Below are 19,801 nucleotides of genomic sequence, written 5' to 3' on the forward strand. Positions count from 1 at the left end.
ACATAAAAAAAAAGTTAAAACAATAACTTTAAATAGAGAAAATTATAACTCTTGTGTGACACGTTAGATAGAAAGGTTGGCAAATGACACTATGGTGAGTCTGATACGTACTTTGAAGGACTTAGTTTTATTCCGGTTCTCCTTTTTCAAGCTAACAGCTTTAAAATATATCCTTAGCTTAATAAACTCAACACACCCCCCTTTGTGTTCCTACGGAAGTTTCCTTCTGCCTGTCACCTCTGAGATTTGGCTGTGTGGCAGCTTCCCATTGCAAAGAACCCTCTGGCTTTGTAGGAGCCTCCCTGGCTCCACTGGTGATGCAGGTGTCCTGCTTGCTGCCTCACCTGCTTTTTCTATTGGAATCCATTGACACTGTTTCTCAGCAAGACATTGTCTGCAGTACCTGCTTCATAAAGTTGCAGCAAAATTCAACTACATTGAAAAGTTCTATATTCTCTTACAGGAAGGATTTTCTTATGTGCTTGATAAATTTATAAGCTTAGCAAAATTATGTGATATAATTGTGTCTCCTAAGAAATCTGGAAGCAGTGGAAATTGCAGCCTTTATAAATGCACATTATGTCAGCGATCAGAAGTCCCTGCATGCACCAACTTTGGGCTTTCACCCTTGGCCTGGGGATGGACTACTTTTGGGAGTCAAAAAACAGTGAAGTCCTTTTTCTCAAAGCAAGACACCAGCCTCTGTGCTAAGCTTGTCATCAGCAGTGTTTTTTGACAGAATGGCATTTCTCTGTAATTATCAAGTGAGTCCACCAACTCCTTTTGCTCATTTACCAAGAAGAGGCAATAACAGTAAAACCAAAACTAGAAGCCATGTCTGACTTGTTACAGAGCTGCAATAACAAAGCTGTTACTAATATCTTTCAGTCAATACAATATCAACTGAATATAAAAAGCTTTCTAATGAAGCACAAGTTGCTGCTATTTAGTTTAGAGACTAATTCTCCATTAGCTGAGGCAATTTGCCACTGTTTAAAGGGTAGATCTGTAGCAATTCTCAAAATAAAGACCTACTCATGTAAGTAGGTTTCAGCATGTGGTAAAAAGAGGTAAAATAAACAGCATTTACCCAGGAGCAAAACTAACAATGCATTCATTAAAGTTATCTGTGCAAAGAAGAGTGTAGACTGAGAGTAACACTATTCTAGGAAGGAAATAAGAATTCCTATCCCCAGCCATCCCAAAGAAAAAGCTCTGTTAGTAATTACAGAAGCACAAGAATATATCCATTCACAGAAACATCTACCAATGAAAACTATACAAGGAAAAGTAAAAATAGCAACATAAAAATGTTTTGTATAAACAGCAAATCAAATCTCCCTCCCTTTCTTTCAGTCCTGAGACAGTGATTTTGCATTCATACATCCTTCTTGTAGCCACATGAATCTTTGCTACACAAAGCTGGTGAGGTCTGGTCATACTTCCTGATGAGATCTGTGAAACATGGGAAAATCAGATCATGTTTCTCAATTTTTGGATTGATGGGTTTTTAGGACTCAAAGTGATAATACCTTGAAAATTGCCATAAACCAAATAGATTTAAATAAATTTGTATTTGGGATGAAAATACAACTTAATTCAGGTGTGGAGCTTTCATTTTGGAAATACCTCGTTTGGTAATGTTCACAATTTAATCATGCTTAATTGTTGGGTGTTTTTTTTTCTTAGCCTGGAAGATCTGCCTACTTCATCCAAATGGTTCTTAACTACGTGTTCATTCCACATCATCTTCATCCACACTGTACTGACCTTATCAAATCTCCTCATTGTCTACAGGAATATGGTGTTATTTTCAGAATGACACAGCCAATTAAATCAGTGCTGGATTACTTGATAAATGAGAGAACATGGAGTGGTTTGGAAAGATGAAAACCCAAGAAGGGGCAGTGGCATTTTCTAAAACGTTAGGTGCATTTAAAAGGCATTAATTAAATCCTGTACACTCCTTGATTAAACGTAAAGAATATCCTAATCCAGACTAGGTTGTATCTAGGGTTGAATGACATGGACTGATACCATTGAACAGTGGAACACATACAACATCAGTGGTCCAAATACAGTGTGTATTTTGGGCAGTAGACGCTTGTTCCTCTCAGGAACCATTCAGCACTAATGTGCACACTCTGCATAAACAGATCTGGTTTGGTGGTAAGAAACAGCTACTTCTGTAACACTCAAGTGAAATTTTGTACCGCAAACCTAATCTCACATATTTTTTTTTCTCACCTCTCCTGCTTAAGAGGATGTGATAACTTTGTTTTTAATGTAGAAAGATGAAAACCATAAATTTACGTCAAAGTCCACTGGAGGATATAATTTAGAAGGAATGTTGTGCTAAGATTGCTTCTCCCCTAGAATACTGTGTACTCCCTGGTGATTTAAAAGTTTGCTATTTATTCTAAATACCACATGTTAAAAGATGGAGATGTCAGTATTTGGGATTGTATCTGATAAATTCTTCTTCCACGAGCTTTTTTTCCACAGTTCTGTTTGCTTTGCAGTGATCTGAATGCTAGCTGCTGCTCCTCAGGGCTTTTTGTCAAAATATTCAGTAGCTTCCTGGTCAATATTTAGGTAAATAAAATAATTCTGCTTTAGATTCTTTTCTATTTACATGTTTTTTCAAATCCTCTGCCCCTTCTTTCCAGTGTTGTGTGTTTCTCCGGGTTCTAGATTTTGCTACCACTTCATAAAGTCTTATCAAGAAAACATTTTTTATTTCAACAATTAAGGTTCAATAGGAAAAACTTTATGGAATAGGATTAAGGTTAAGGTATGGCTTCTGAGTTTGTGTGTTTCAGACTTTCATCTTAAATACGTGTACTTTTCTAATAATTTTTAAGCACACAGCAACAAAACTAAAATGTTGGTTTTGGCCTCATTGGTCCCACGTATAGACATCTTGCAATGTAGAGAAAGAAGTTTAAAAATGTACATATATGTAAGGGGATTTATCTGGTGCTACCAGAAATGAAGCCAGCCTGCTGATCATCTGAGCTTAGTTCTTGCTTTGACCAGCTTCTCAGTGTCTGGCATCAGAACTAGATCCAATCTCTCTTACTCCTGTTCTGTGACAGGTAACCTGGGGTCTCAGCTGGTGGAGTATAAAGAAGAGATGTACATAACATCTGACTGTGGGAACACGTGGCGTCAGGTAGGAAACAGAAATTATAAAAGACACTTGGCAATAATGTTCATGTGCTAAATGTGATGTATTTTTTAATGCTTAAGTAATCTTTATATACCCACGCTTTTGACAGAGGTGGCTATTATCCCCAATTTTCTTGGAAACTGGGGAGGTTAGGAAGGTGTTTTCAAAGACACAAATTGGTCAGGCTGTCAGGTTCTGCTGAAACTCAAATATTATTGTCTCTTGAAAGACCTTTTAAGTATCTTGCATAAAAAACATAGTCTGTTTTTTAGTAATGTGTCTTCCTATGCTAATGATAAAGTGGACTTGGGCTAGATCTTCCAGTACAAGTATTCCAAGCTAAAAGACATGATTTAGGTAGAAAGGCAGAAATTCTTTTGCTTCGTAGTTTGCAAAGTTTTATTTAAGCTTAAACTTTGTTCTTCGTTTAAACTGAGAAAGCATAAAGAGATATTAAAAAAACCCACAGTAAACCTTTGAATTACTTCTAGTATGGTTTAATAAATTCTGGGACTACAAACACCAAAGCACTGAACAGGCCATCCAGGGAAGTTACCATCCCTGGATGTGTTTAAAAGTTATGCAGATACGGTGTGTAGGGGCATGGTTTAGCAGTGAACTTGGTAGAGTTAGGCTAATGGTTGGACTTGATCATCTTAAAGGTCTTTTTAAACCTAAATGATTCTGTGATTCTATTAAAAAAAAGAATGTTAATGTAGTAGCTGAAATTACATCTGATTTCTTGATGTCTACTGCTTCCAACGCATAATGTCAGTTTAAGGATTGACCTTGATTATATAATTTTTCCTAAATTGCTGTGTCTCAGCAGTGCTTAATCACAGGGATTTTTCTTTCTATTTGTATATAGCAACAACACACAAAATTATCTGGAATCTACATATAATGTATATGCAAGAGAAAAACAAAAACGTCTTCAAAGGACCAATGTGTGTCAAAAAACCATGTAGTTTCAGTTAAAATAGTGTTTAAGTGTTCAACTGAAATAATTTTTTTATTATTTTCTGAGAACGAGTGTGCAAATATTCTCAGTAGTGCTACTGAGCTAGAGGAGTTTGATATTAAAGAGGAATATAGAGACAGTTTCTTATATTTCTATTATAGGGTGCCATTAATACTTGCCAAAACAAGTTTTTAAAAGAAATACATTCTTTCCGTCATTATAATGCCCTTTGAATTTTAAAAAACTTTTATTTCCTTCTTGAAATCCAGCATATGATAAATAGGTGTTTAAATGCAAAAGCCTTTTAGGATTTACTGTGGGTGTAGCGTTGTCTAATACTTCACAGAGGCCTCTCTAATAATTTGTCACCATATGCCAAAGTTCTGTAGTTTTTCTGGGGTGAAAAGTAAAAAGAATTAAAGGGACCAAGTTCATATTTTTGCTGCTTTTTATTTGAGACACCTAGGCAAATTAAATGTGATGAAATATGACCTTAAGATGATGATTCATGCTGTAAAACCAACAATGAACTGATCAGTCATTATGACAGTCAAAATGAAAAATACCATTGCTAGCTTTATTTTCATTAAATCTGCTACGAAGCCTTTGAAAGAGATTACTCAGTCTTAATATATGTGATCAAAATGAAAATGTGGATTATTGTATGTGTTTTATGGCCTCACTGCTCATGATCAAACAGTTGTTCCAGAGGCAAGCAGTGCATTTCCTTTCTCTATTGGAGTTCATACAACAAAAGATAAGGCTTCAGTCAGATGATGTGGGAATTACTTAGTAAATTACAGGTTTCCTGAGCTGGCATAAAGAGAGCAAAGCTCATGTTTTGGCACAACTCTTCAAGTGAGTTTAAGCCATTTACTTGGAAACTTTATGGTTGTCAATATTGAGTGCCTGTCTCCTTTCTTACACAACACACATCATCTTATAGAACTATCTACAGACCAGAAAAGCAGCAATCTGTGCTTGTGTAGAGTGGCATAACAATGGAGAAAAGTAAATATAAGACTTAGAAGAAAAGGCAGTTAAAGGAATTAATTAAAAATTTCCTGAAATAATAACAGTATTGCTTCATAGGGATATAGGACTGAGAGGAAGAACAAAGATCGTGTAATTCAACCATGTACTCTGAGATAACATCAAACAAACTAGGAACAATTCTAACAGAGGTTTGCCAGACCTATTTGTTAATCCACTGTAATAGATGCTGCAGTTTGGCTCTATGGGGCTTCACCATTCTTCATAGATTTTTCTGAATATTTAACATAACATAATATTTAACACAACATAATATTTAACATTGGGTGCATTAGAAAGGGTGTGGTTAGTAGGTCAAGAGAGGTTCTCCTCCCCCTCTATTCTGCATTGGTGAGGCCGCATCTGGAGTATTGTGTCCAGTTCTGGGCCCCTCAGTTCAAGAAGGACAGGCAACTGCTGGAAAGAGTCCAGCGCAAGAGCCACAAAGGTGATTAAGGGAGTGGAACATCTCCCTTATGAGGAAAGGCTGAGAGAGCTGGGTCTCTTTAGCTTGGAGAAAAGGAGACAGGGGCGACCTCATCAATGTTTACAAATACGTAAAGGGTGAGTATCAAGAAGATGGAGTTAAGCTTTTTTCAGTGATGACCAGTGATAGGACAAGGAGGAATGGATACAAATTGGAGCATAGGAGGTTTAAGGTGAATATCAGAATATTTTTTTTTTTACTGTGAGAGTGACAGAGCACTGGAACAGGCTGCCCAGAGAGGTTGTGGAGTCTCCTTCTCTGGAGACATTCAAAACCCGCCTGGACGCCTTCCTGTGTGATGTACTCTAGGTGACCCTGCTCTGGCAGGGGGGTTGGACTAGATGATCTTTCGAGGTCCCTTCCAACCCCTAGGATTCTATGATTCTATGAACATAAGCTGGCCATGTTTTTTGCTACTGTTCTTATAATTTCATAAATTCTGCAAGGTAAGTTGATTTCTTCTTGTCTTTGGAGAGGAGTGGTTTCCTATCACCTTTGAATAACGTTTCAGGTGGTAAAAGATTTTTAACATGTCTACCCAGAATTTAGGGATTTCTCCTTTGGAAAAAATCAAACTCAAATCCACTGATTTTCTTACTGGATTGAATTTCTAAAGTGCTTTTTCTTTTTGTTGCTCATTGATTGGACTATCTAATATGACAACCCTCTCCTGAATCATGGTAAAATGGAATGAAAAGTTACAATATTTATCAATAATACATAGATTTAAATTCTTGCCCTTAATGTCTTGACATTACTGGTACTTCATTTCAGAAGATTTCTCATTTTTGCCCTAGTATCACATTGCTGTTTCAGATTCGGTTTGTTTTACAACACTGTGCTTGAAATAGGACAGACTAAGAGAAAGCTATGGCTTTGAAAGGAAATGGCTTAAATAAAAAGGAAAAATCAGGAACAAAAGCACTTTAATATTTGATCTGCTACCAAAGTATCTGGTGTAGCAACAAAATGCTCAATTAGGCTAATGAGGTTACACAGAAGGTCTGTTGTATATGTAGGAACTGATCTAGATCTGTGAAGCTTTAGTTCAGTGCTTTGTTGGAGTTTTCTTCCTTTATGTCAAATCCTTTTGTTACAAAACAATTTGGAAGACCTTTGTTTAAGCAAGACTACTATTTTCTGCAGACATCTTAAGAGATGGATGAAAGCACCTTTAAGCACAACAGTAAAGGCTGCAGTCCCACCCTCCCACTCCTGGGAAGGTCCAACTGCCTTGTTCTATGTAGCAAAACTTCTGTTTCCAAATTTGAATCTAGAAATATGGAGAGGCATTTTCAGTTACTTTTCAAATTTGAATATCTCAGAGTAAAATTGCATGGCATGTGTTTCTCTGGGACCTTATGAAGATGTTTTCATTGATTTCATGAAGCTCTTCTAATTTCTCCTAACAGATATCTTGGTCTTAAATAGCTGCTGAGGTTGTTGGGATAGATACAGGAACAAACATGGAGAGCAGAGGAAGGAGAGAGAGAAGTTGACATTTCAGTTATAAAGCACATAACATTCTCCAAAATTACAGAAAAAGGAAAAAAAAAAAATAGGAATAGGTTATAGAAAATCTAGTTGTGTAGTGGCTGGCTACTAGTAAGGATCATAATACATTATTACCTGACTTAAGTTAGTGGACAGACATGTCAGCATTCATGGCTGAACATACATATGCCTTGTTCCTGGGTTCAAACTTCAGCTCTGAGACTGGGACCACCTTTGTCTAAACCCTTTGCAAACTGTTTGTCTTGGTTTTGTTTCTAGAAAGTAGAGACAAATATTTACTTTTGTGCAGAACTCCACAGGCATGAAGTCCTAATTCTTTTCAATATGCTAAGGATGAAGAGTTGCTTCCATAGGGAATTTCATACATTTTGGTTATGTAAAGTTTGAAATGTGTACAAGAGAAGATAAAGATGGCATTAATATGCCTGTAATGTGTCTGCTGTGCCTTATAATGTGCTAAAGCTGAGGCACTAAAAAGATGCATGAGGAAGCTCTGTGGTACTTCTCTGGGAAAACCTAATTTGGATCAAGTGATGCAGATACTAGTTTCCTTTATCTTCAGTATGATGCTGAAGCTTTTGGAGACCTTGTGTCCCAGCATATGCTGTTTCATTTTGATTTGAGCAAAAGTTCAAACAAAGTTTAGAGGAAGATCAAAACTCTGCTTGCTTGTCTGACTCCAGCTGATCTCATCCTTTTGAAGTGCATCTAAAATTAATGTCTGTCCTTTAGCAAATTCTGTTCTGAAACATGCAGCTGTGTGGAACAAGTAGATAGGACTGTAAATGCCTCATATCAAGGTTTTGCCTGTAAATTGGCAACTCTGAAAAACTGATCAGCCACTTGAAGCCCAAGGATTCCCATAAAATATGCTCTTACTAGATGAGAGAAATGCTGAATTCTTAACCCAAATTAAATGCTTACTATTTTTGAAGTAATTGTGAACATGCTGTAAGATCTTTTCCCCCCACTCTGAGTTAATCTTGCTAATAAATCCTCTAAATGAAGCATTAGTATTACAAAAAAAACCACATTTAGTATTTGAAGTATTTTTTCATTCACAAGGCAAAGTGAAGCTACCCTATTTGTTTTTCCCCCTTGCTGCATCTGTGTGCAGTAACTCTCATTTTACCACCTGTTTTTATAAAAATAGCTCTCACAGGCTAAAATCATGAGTAAAACCTGACTTAAAACAGATTTCAGATGTAAAAAAAGGCAAGATCTCTACCTGTTCAGTTATTTTAGTACTCCTGATGACTTCTAGAAAATGCATGAAAATAATTTAGGAAATGAATCCTTTACACCATTAAATCAATATTGCATCTATTTTGGTGCAGAACTCAGAGCATGCCATGAATTTAAATTGATCACTGACACTGGAAATGCAGAAAACATGCTTTCACCGATTATTTCAAGTTCTGTAAAGTCTGGAGAACATTTGAGAAAGTGAAGAACCAGGAGTACTTTTCCTATTTTTTTTATTTGTTTATACTACAAAGCATTTTATTCTGCAAGATACACAGAATGTGGGAAATATTGAAGCAAGGTGGTTAGGTCACTTAGTGATATACAATAGGAAGGAATGCAGAACGCATAGTGTGAGAAATATAAGCTTGGCTAAAATCATTTTAAATGGTTTAATCTGACTGTGATTTGAACCTGAACATTTTCTGATTCACCTGCTTAGCTTTCTTTTATTTTACACCATGGATAAATACAAGAGTTAAACTGACTTTTATGTCTTTTTCAATTTGAACTGTGGACATAGTAAAACATGTAAGTCTTTTAATCCTCCTTTGCTTGTACATTTTATTTCTGCTGTTTTGTACATTTGCTTAGCTGGTCTTTTTTTGTCTGACTTGTAGGTCTTTGAAGAAGAGCATCACATCTTGTACCTGGACCATGGTGGAGTTATTGTGGCCATCAAAGACACGTCTATCCCTCTGAAAATACTCAAGTAATCTAACAGTCAATTTGAGTAGAGCTATTGTGTATTTGAGACCTCAGGCAAAGTTCTGATTTTAAGATGAGCATTTTGATGTGATCATGTATGAAATGCAGGTGGAATCAGCTTAATTTAACTTTCATTAAGTCAACAAAGTGCAACTGGATGTTTTTTCAAAGATTATGTCATGGTGCTGAAGGTACCATGACATAATGCATTAATCATAATAACATTTTCTTGCATCAGTGGAGATATTTTTGCATACAAGGCTGTCCTGGAACTCTACAAACCCTTTTCATCATGTTATCTGCTACTGGTTTGCACCAGCAGGATGTGGCAATGATGCTCAACCTATGAGAAATTAGAAAGAATTAACTTGTGCTTGAACCTACAAGGTAGCAAAATAGTTTATTGACAAACCTTGATGTTTATCTGCCTGAGAACTTCCATTTTTCTGGCAAATTTATTATACACCTTCAAATAGAGAAGTGAGCCCCTCGATGTGCTGATGAGAAAAAAAAATCACATTTATATGATATGATGACCAGGCATATTGGATTTTGGTTACCATAAATCCTGCACTTAACTAGTGAAGGGATTTTATTATTTTTAGTTTTAATTAATTATTTCTGTTATGTATAATAATAGTTGTAAATGAAAACTGTTTCTGCTTTTTCACAGGTTCAGCATAGATGAGGGCCAGACTTGGAGTACACATAATTTTACCAGTACTTCAGTCTTTGTAGATGGATTACTCAGTGAACCTGGAGATGAGACACTCGTCATGACGTAAGTTTCTAGGTTCATCTCTTTTTTTATTGGGGCTCTCTCTGCTTATGCACTTGAGCATATTTTTAGTTGTGTATATGTGGGGTAGTCCTGGAGTCAGTGACTTTAGCCTCTTGCAGTCACACAGGCTCTTAACACTGGTGTCAAAACAGCCCTAATATGCAGCCTGCCGTTGAAGTTATGTGGGTGCTGTATTTCAGACTATAAGGATGAATTGTTGTTTATATGAAATTTTGCAAAGTTGCTTTGAGGCAGAGTGGAATAATAGCACTGCAAATACAAATCTGCGAAATGCAGGAAAAAATAACTTATTTCCTGCTTTTTTCCTGTTTTCTATGAATTCTTAGGCAGACTTCAACAATGTTGAATATCTATCCTGTCTTCTTGTGAAAATTGTCTTTGTGGTGTAAACAACTATGTTGTTGTCCTAGTAACTACCACTGCAGTACTTTTTGCAACCAAACACTGTGCTAACAAATACACATTTTAAATCTTTGCAGTGATTGAGACAGATGCTCTGAATAGAGTTAAAAATAACCAAATTCTGCAACTCAGACCTCTCTTTATCTGTCTTTTTCCAAAGGACCAGGTACATCTGAATCTGAGCTGCACCTTTTGCTCCATCTCTGGGAGAAATGCTAATATTTTATAAGTGTCTGAGAGTAAAAAACACTGGTCTAATTAGGAGGAAAGGCACATGCTGGCTGCAGCAGGAAAGGGAATTAAATTCAGATGTGGATGTTGTTAACGTGTTCTCCTATTTGAACAGCTTGTGTGAGCCTTTATATTTGAGTTCAGTGTGTTCATGACAAGCTTTTTCTCCTAGGAGTTACACATAGAGCTGTCTTTGATATGTACCCATCGAATTTTCCCCAGGAAAAAAATAAATAGGCCAGCGTAGAATTGTGTAACAGATCCTCAGCAAAACAGAAATCCCCCCCCAATGTACTTAAAAGCATTGCACCAAGTTCATAAAGCTGTTCTGTGCAGGAGTTAATTTAGCCTGTTAGTTCTTTCTTGCTCCACTGTCCCATTTCTCCTCTGTTATCCATGTATGACCTGAGAAGAAGTGTGTTACGTCACCTCCTTCCCCTTTTCTCAAGCATAGGAGTTTTTTATGGTATGTGCCAAATGGAGATATTTGTGCCTCTGAATGAAGGATTTCCATTGATTTAGTGGAAGTAGAGGGATCAAATGCTTATCCTAAACTGTACTTGCTGGCAGATAAAAACATATGTGATGACTATATGTTCTGTTTAGTTTTTTTATTATCATTAAAAAGTGTGATTTTGTGAAGATGTACTTAAATAGCTGAATAGGATAAAGACGTCAAATAAAACAATAACTTTCTGAAATAATCTATCTGAAATATATAAAATTGTAAGTAGATTTTGTACCTGAGCCCAGATTGACAAAAAAGCATAATATTATTTTTATGTTTCTAAGGGCAAAAGAAGAGTCTGACTCCAGCATCTCAGTGCCAGGCTTGTAGGATCTTACCTTTCAGTTATATCTACTGAAGACTGAGGGCGTCAAACACTGTCACTGACTGACCATGAAAAGACTTGTAGCCTTCCTACCATGCTCTAGAGATAATGGGAAGAATAAATTTACAATATGTTTACTTCTTGTGTGAGATCAGCTTCCTTGTATCTCCTACTGCTTCTTACCAGGTTTTACCGTCAGGGTGGTGTTTTTTGCCCAGAGGTGCTTTCTCTGAGTAACATCAAGATGTTTTATCATTATGTCTGGCTTAGGTCATTTTCTCTCAACTTCACACTTGTGGAGTTACTGGTCATGACTTAATCTGCAGTGGGTTGTTGCTTTTGAGAAATGTCATCCACTGATACACACTCCTTGGAAAAAGATTAAAATATCAACTATGCCATCTTTCCCATTTTGTTAGATAAAACCTGTTTTTTCTTCTGGGTAGATTATTGTAACTTGTGTCTGGTAATGGGAGTAAATTAACTATGTCTTTAACCCTAAAGAATTGCAAAATCCATTACTAACGACCTAGTCTGACATTTTTTACTTGTACAGGAACTTAATTTTGTCCCTTTGAAAGGGAGTTTGTTTGTGTAAGGACTTTGAGTAAAAAGTCCAATGTCAAAATCTGCATAAATTAGAAGAGATAACATAATTCTGAAGTGGAAAGGTAATAACTGGAAAAGTGTACAGCAAAATTGTGGAACAGACTGTTTTATTTAAAGCTTCTAGAATACACTCACAAAAGAGTTGAAGAATATTTAACTTGTATGGAAAGCAACTGTTACTGTGGGGTAAAATCCTCATTGCACTGAATCAAGCTTAGGGATTTCCTTCAAAGTTCTTAATTTTTATTAAAAAAAAATAAATCCACAAAATACTCTCTGGAAAAGACATTAAGGGACATGGTAATACTGTGTCTAAGAGAGATTTCTCATTCTCCACCATGGTTACTGGAACATTGACCTAATTCTTGAGGGACTTCCATTTAAATTCCTGTTCCAACCTAACTTATCCAAAATGAAGTGGTCTGGAAAACGTTACTGAAGAAACAGGGGAATGTGAACCTGGTTGCCTCAAGTCTTCATTTCAAAAAGTTTTGTGTTTTTTCCAAGAGAGAAAAAACAAATGTTGACTTGTCAAAAGTTTTCATAAACTGAGTTGTCATCTGCCAGTCAACATTAATCTAAATCATTCATTCAAATCCTCTACAGTATTCAAAATATGTGCACTCAAATGCCAAAGAAAACATGTTGTATTCCATTGTGCTCTGCAATAGACCTAGTTAAGGTTTTTAAGAGTTTTAAACAGCAAAGTGTTCAGAAATTTTAGGAAACTCATTTTGTAAAGAAGTCAATTTCTAAAAAGACCTAGTTAAGAGTTTTAGGAGAGATAAGCAATAAAGTATTCATAATATTTAGGAAACTCATTCTGTGTAAAAGTCAGTTCCTAAATGTGCTCAAATACATCATTTATTGCAAAATGAATAAGCACGGTTTGCTAAGAAATGTCCTCACCTAATCGATATGTATTCAACAAACCAGTCCATGGTCTAGTAGGCTTTATTTTGTTCTAAATCCTTTAAGAATGAAAGTTACTGCAACCCATTGTTAACAATGTATTATATTTGGGAAAAATTACTCAACGGAACTGGATTGAGTGATGGCCTAACTCAGTGGAAAAAGAAAGAGTTTTTTGTGTGTCTGAAATATTGATATTCCTCTTCAAAGGAAGTAGTTCATTTAATGAAAGTTTCATAACTTCTAAAAGAACATCTAAATCACAGTTCAGCTTCTGGGATTGTTTCCCAAACCAGGTTATTTAGATGGTGGTATAAACGCACAAAAACCACGGTACCGTGGGCCATGTCCCCTTTTAAAAGGCCAACTAGAGGTTATATAAAAGGACTGCTTTTCTTTACGTCAGGTAGAATCAAAATCTTCCTTAGGGATAACTGTATTTTTTCAAGAGGAATTTTTTTTCTAAGGTCTCATAGAGATGCTGCTGGGAACTTTATGACATCTCTGAACTGCAGAACTTCAGCATCTGTGTCTTGTTCTCTTGAAAGTCCATTGCTGCATTCCTGTTGGGTTCCCAGATGATAATGGAAGTAAGCAAATAGTCTAATTTAAGCTTAATCAAAACAAGGTGGATAAGATACTGACAGGTGTTAGATATTAGGGAGAACTATATGGTTTTTGCAACTGTCAGTTCTGCTAGGAATGTCAACCTCAGCTTTAACAACACAAATAACTCAACATTACATGTATTCTGTGAGGCTTATTGTGGTGCCACATATAGCAGCAGACTACCTGTCTTGTTTGAGTATCTTAGTAGTTGGAGGTACTTCTCTGTGTTGTTAATTCTTCACTACTGACTTTCTCATACTGCAGCTCTTAAAAAAGGCACATAAATGGTAAAGCCACAATATGTAAGAGAATGACTGCTTTCCAAAGGTAAATTTGAGGTTTTATTTGCAACTAGTTAGTCACTTCTTTGAGAAGCATTGCTCAGTTATTAAGCGGTTGTTCTGTTCTCTGTATAATGAGGAACTTATCTGTGAGTAGATGGGAGAAACATATAGAAAGACAGGAAGAGAATTATGACCTTGTTGAAAGAGGATTGAAAAAGCAAACTGGTTAATGTATTTCAATTTAATCTAGATGTCAGCTAATCCTGAGGTACAGATGCTTGTTTAGTGGCAAGTCTAATGCTTTTGCTGGCACCTCCACAGACACCAACGTTAGAAGAACCAGTCAATGCATTGTAATGGCACTGCCAACCTCTGGTCTTAGATCCAAGACCATGGGACTGCCCCATCTCCCCCTCTGCTCAGAAGAAATCCCATGTGTAAAGCTGTTTTTTCTTTTCTTTCCATAAAGATTTCATAACATATTCAGAAGCGTGAGAATTTCATGCCTTTGGTTTCTTGGTATAGCCCGTATTTAGTACATTTTAAGTGCTGACCTGGGAATGTATTTGAATAAGAGGAACTGAAAGGTTAGGAATCAATGTGTTGTAAGAATCTTTTATTATCTTGCCTCTATTTAAAGGAGGAGAGTAGGAGATAGAATGGGTGACGTGACTTTTTTTATTCTGGAAGTCTTTGTGTAATTTTGAGCCCCTATCACTGAGTGAGCGCCTGCGGCTGTGGGACTCTTGCTTCTCTTTCAGAGAGACAGGTCCCGTTTTAGTTTCTAGTTTTAAGAAATGGTGATGATGAGGTAGACATTGGAAACTTTGGACAATAATAAAATAATTCAAATATTTTACTTAAATTTTGGTGGTGCCTTGAAATCCATTTTGCTGTAGTTTGCTCTCAGAATGAAGGGAGCTGCAAGTTAGGTGACCACAGGCTATTTACTCTGGCTTTGTCAGGTGAAGTCTGAATGAAGAATTTCCTACCTGTGATCTGATTTTTTAACTGTGAGTAGGAAAAAAAAAGCAACAAAACTAATGAATTCACTAAAGCTTTTGTAAGTATTCAAAATTCATTTGATCTTTAAGTAAGATGGTAGCAGAGAGCTGAATGGTGCAAAGCTATCTTTTATGTCATATGTTTCTCTTTAAATTAATCAGTTTTGTTCACCGTCCCCCTTCTATTTGCTTCTACACAAAGCATCAGGCTAGGCATTAAATCTGCAATTTTATCCCAAACAGCTTACATGTTAAAAGATTGTTCTTGGACAGGAATTTACCAAATAGATGGAAAAAAATTTTGGAGGCATTTTACACACATCAGGAAACCACTGAACTTCTTGATAAAATGGGAGCACTCTTATTCTGCCCCTTCCCAGCACTTCTGTGATCCTAACCATTAATATCCATACTTTTTCTCAAAAAGAGCTGAAATCAAGATCTTTTGACATATGAGAATGATTGGCAATTATTATTTTGGGGGCAGAAAACAATGAAAAAACATGTTTTGGTTCAATTTCAACTGAATTGTTTCCTCCCCTCATTTTTCACTTTGGCAACCAAACCAAAAGAAAAGGAAAGGAAGAAAAAAAAAAGATGAAAACTACTCTTCTCTTTAAGGCATTAAGTATATGCATGTGTTGTAGTTTAAGACACTGAAACCATAAATGTTTCTGTATATTTGCACATGATCTGTTGTGTAAACAAGCACTGTTTATCTGCAGTTGCTTTGTGAAGTCTGGTGTCTGTTTTTGCGCATGGAAGCATTCATCATTTCTGTAGTTGCAATTTAGGAAGGCCAGTGAAAATGTGACCTCTGCTAAGTTCTTTTGGGAAATTAGAAAAATATGCAGAATTATAACCTTGATATATAACAGACTGCAGCTTGAATCTTACATTACTTTCATCAATTTTACTAGTATGAACCCTTTAACTTATCTAATTTTTGTTAATTTTACAGTGGTGTAAAGGAAGAAAGAGCACTGTTAGAAGAAAAGCATGTCTATAGCTATTCATCTGTCGTTTTATTTTTTAAAATAGTAGGCTTTAAATAGCACTGTAGACATAGTCATGGCTAATCTGCTCTTCTGAACCTTATCACCTTGAAAATCTTTCCTTAAAAATGTTACTGCTTCTGTGAGTCAAGGAGAACACTACCTGTTGGCAGTAGTTACACTAAAGATAAAGTGCGTCCTTCTGCTCCACAACTTTAACACTATTTCCTCAACTTTACAGATTTTGGCTTGGGGAGGTCATGTGTCTTGCTCTATGTTCAAAGGCACTGTAATAATATGAACAAAAATAGGCAAAACAAAAAGATTGTCACATTTCCTTTTTCACTTATAATGTCATTATTTGTAGTAAAGTTCTAAATAAAGAACAGAACTTGTTGATCTTACCATAAATTGACAGGAAACTAACTCCTAACACACTGTTCCTTTTAGGCAAAAGACAACTGAGAAAGTTGCTGCTGTTTTAATGTAAATGGCCTCTGATATCTAATGAACTGTAAAGTGGATTAAGTATTGAATCTGAAATTGCAATTGTGTTATAAAAAAATGAGGGAGGTGTACTTATTTTAACTGCATGGAAAGTTCACTGACAATTGTGATTGCTACTTGTATGATTTACTACAGGAAAGGAAGGCTTGTATGGGGAACAAGTTCTAAATACCACTTTTTAGTAGAGCTCTGTGACTGCTTCTATTTAAACGAATACTTGCCAAGAGACAGACTGAAAGTTGTTAAAATAATTAACTAGCATCTGGTTTCCTTTCCCAGCTTGATCACATGCTCACTGTCAGATTTTGGGGTTTAGATCCACAAAGAATTTCAGTAACCTATACCTTGGATATCTTTAGTTAGGTGCTGCCCAGAATAAATTAGACATGTTATCCAAGATAGAGCCACTGAGATTGCCCACATCAGCTGTATGTTTGGACCTCAGCTGACTTTGATTCAATCCTGGGGTTTATTGTTGGTAGTTTTCTTAGTTTGTAGACAACATGGCTGACAGCTGAAAGCTAGAACACCATTATGTTAGAGAAAGTTGCTTGAGCTGTGTCCTAATTTATATAGCATTAGACCCATGATATGGGACAATATAGCTAAAATCCATCTGCTCCTACAAAGAGTGTTTTGCTACTGTGAAACCCTATGAACAAACTCCTGAAGAACACAGCAGAAGAGCTAGAGAGGAAGGCAAAGCATAGTGGTTATAAAAAGATGTCTGTGACATGTGAGATGGGCAGTGTGCTGTCAAAATTGGGCATGTTTCTCCCAAATGAAGCCATGGAAGCTGAATGTTTACCTGGTAAGTCTTTGGGAGTCTTCAGCATCAGCACCACAGTAGCTTAAGTCAGGTGGTTTGCAAGTGACACAGCCAGCCCGTGAGACAGCTATTACTGTTCATCTGAAGTAAGAACATCTATTGAATAGATGCTCCTTTGTATTGAATAGGAATGTGAATTTACTGGAAGAGATTATAATTGCATATAATTTCTGTTAAATTAGCTCCCCCTGATTATGGGCCTTATCAGGAACAGAAATAACCAACAATCGTTCAGCAGATAGTTTAAATGAGTTAGCTTAAAAACTGCATTAAACTGTCTTAGCTATCAAATGATGTAATCAAATTAAGAAATGATGTGCTCATAAATGAACTAGGAACAAATGTACGAATTTGTTATGGCAACTGAAACACTGAAGTTAAAATTATGGATCCCAAATTCTAGCAAATAAAAGTAAATTAATTTCCAAGGTAATTGGAATTTCTCTCAAAAATTATTTGTCACAGCATCATCTTTCATAGTTTCAATAGAGTTGATTTGATGGCTTCCTAATGAAGTATAATTAATCACAAGGAAGGTTTTAGTACCTTATGAATTACTGTCATCTTGGTATTTAACTTCTAATCATCAGTTACACTTGCTGCACTGTTCCATTTTTTTCCATTCATATGATTTTATTGGACATATATATTTTCCACCTGAGCAATTAGATTGTGATTGCTGTTATGTATGGCTTTATAGTAGCTCATATTTTTGTCTAGTCCATTGAATCCTACTTAATACATGCCTTTCTTTAAAAAAAAAAAATATTTTTTTTTTTTAATATATTCTAGTGATATTTGGCAGTACATTTAAGTGAGCTCTTCTGATGTGTCTGTAAAACCCTGCCCTCAACAGGGCAACGTGTTACTGCAGCAACAGCATTAATAATTGTGAGGTCAGGTTTTCAAACTGTTTGCTAAGCTTGGGTGCATGTAAGGTCCTGGATTCCTTAGGAAGTTTGCCCCAGGAATTCCAAAGTCATATGGCTGCATTTTTCATGGGGTTTGTGGCTGTTCTAAAACACTTCTGTGGATTTCAGGACTTTTATTTACCCCAGAGATTGTGGTATCAGTGGTGCAGTTACTGTGCTCCGTCAGAACACGGCTATCAGTCTGTAGGATCAGAGCAGCCGTAATAGAAATAAGGTTATTTTGTTGGTTTGGCGCTTTTTTTTTTGCAAGAGGTTGGACCAACAGACAGGGAAGTTATTTCTGTCTTTTGCTAAGAATCCATGGGGGAGAGGCTTTTAGTTTGCTCATTGAAAACAGTGCCTTTGCTGTATAAATACATAGTTTACATGTAGCCTTTGTAAGCTTCCAGTAGAATTTGCATAATTACTACAAAAATGTATACAATTTGTATAAAATTATGTTGAACTGTGCAATTTCTCAGAAGTTTATCTTATCTAGCTCTAATCCTAATGTTTCACTAATTTCTCACTCCAGTGAGGGAGAATAAACAACCTCTATAGCTTGTACCATTAGCACTACAGAATCACCTAATGTTTGAAGTTGGAAGGGACCTCTGGAGGTCATCTGGTGCAACTCCCCTGCTCAAGTAGTGCTACCTAGAGACAGTAACCCAGGACTGTATCCAGATCACTTTTGAGTATTGCCAAGGATGGACACTCCACAACTTCCTTGAGCAACCTGTGCCAGTGCTTGATCATGTTCACAGTAAAAAAAAAAAATATTTCCTGATGTTCCGAGGGAGCCTTCTGTGTTCCAGTTTGTGCCCATTGCTTCTTGTCCTGTCTCTGGACATCACTGAAAAGCAGCCTGACTAGATCTTCCTTGTGCTCTTCCTTCAGGTATTTATAGACATTGATAAAATCCCCCTGAGCCTTCTCTTCTCCAAGATGAACAGCCCCAGCTCTCTCAGTCTTTCCTCATAGGGGAGATGCTCCAGCTCTTTCATCATCTTTGTGGTCCCTTTGTTGGACTCCCTCCAGTCTGTCCATGTCATTTGGGGGAGTCCAGGTGTGACCTCACTGGTGCTGAGGAGAAGGAATTAGAGAATTGTGCAGCTGTATCTTTTTAAGTGTATTGATCCTTTTCCTTCCTCTTTTTTGCTCTTCTTCCAGATCTTTTTGAAGACAACTCTTCAGTCTATAACAAGACTTTGAAAACATTTTTTGTACTTCTCAGCTTTATCTTTTCCAGAGAAAAACCCAATTCTCCCAGTCTTTCTTGACTGGTTATGTTTTCTAAGCAGCTTATGAGTCATCCTTGCCCTTCTTCAAATTAATTTTTCGTGGTGTGTAAATATGCATATAACATCCAAAATTAGACACTATTCTTCCAGAGGCTCAGTGCCAAGTTTATCAAAATAATTATATCCATGTTTTCTGTTTTCCAATTCTGAATACAACCTAGAATTAGTCTTTCTTCTTTTACAGTGATATTGCATACTTGTTTTAGTTCCCCAGAATTCCACAAGGCATTTTTTCAGTATTTGAAAGTTATTCTCCATTTTGGTTTTGCCCTTTGTTGTGGTTAGTTTCCCCGCCACATACCTTTTTTTCTCTTTTTTTCCTAGGAGCATGCTTTGTAATGGGTTTTGGAGTATTTCATCATGTTGATTTCTCACCATTGCTTGCATCAGTCAGTGTCCACCCCCTTCCTTCTGTGTTATCCTCAAAATTTTGTGTGTTTATTATTTGA

The 19,801-nt window shown here is 36.4% G+C and overlaps 1 protein-coding gene across 1 annotated transcript in view; it reads left to right on the forward strand.

The window, feature by feature from the left end:
* SORCS2 (sortilin related VPS10 domain containing receptor 2) overlaps window positions 1–19,801 on the forward strand; it is a 559,400-nt gene that overhangs the window by 492,927 nt on the left and 46,672 nt on the right. The window contains exons 12-14 of the mRNA XM_051619037.1: window positions 3,099–3,175; window positions 9,033–9,124; window positions 9,794–9,901. Coding sequence (XP_051474997.1) covers window positions 3,099–3,175; window positions 9,033–9,124; window positions 9,794–9,901 — 277 coding nt within the window. The remainder of the gene's footprint in view (window positions 1–3,098; window positions 3,176–9,032; window positions 9,125–9,793; window positions 9,902–19,801) is intronic.

The sequence above is a fragment of the Apus apus genome, chromosome 4 (assembly GCF_020740795.1).
Source record: "Apus apus isolate bApuApu2 chromosome 4, bApuApu2.pri.cur, whole genome shotgun sequence".
NCBI classification, from domain to species: domain Eukaryota; kingdom Metazoa; phylum Chordata; class Aves; order Apodiformes; family Apodidae; genus Apus; species Apus apus.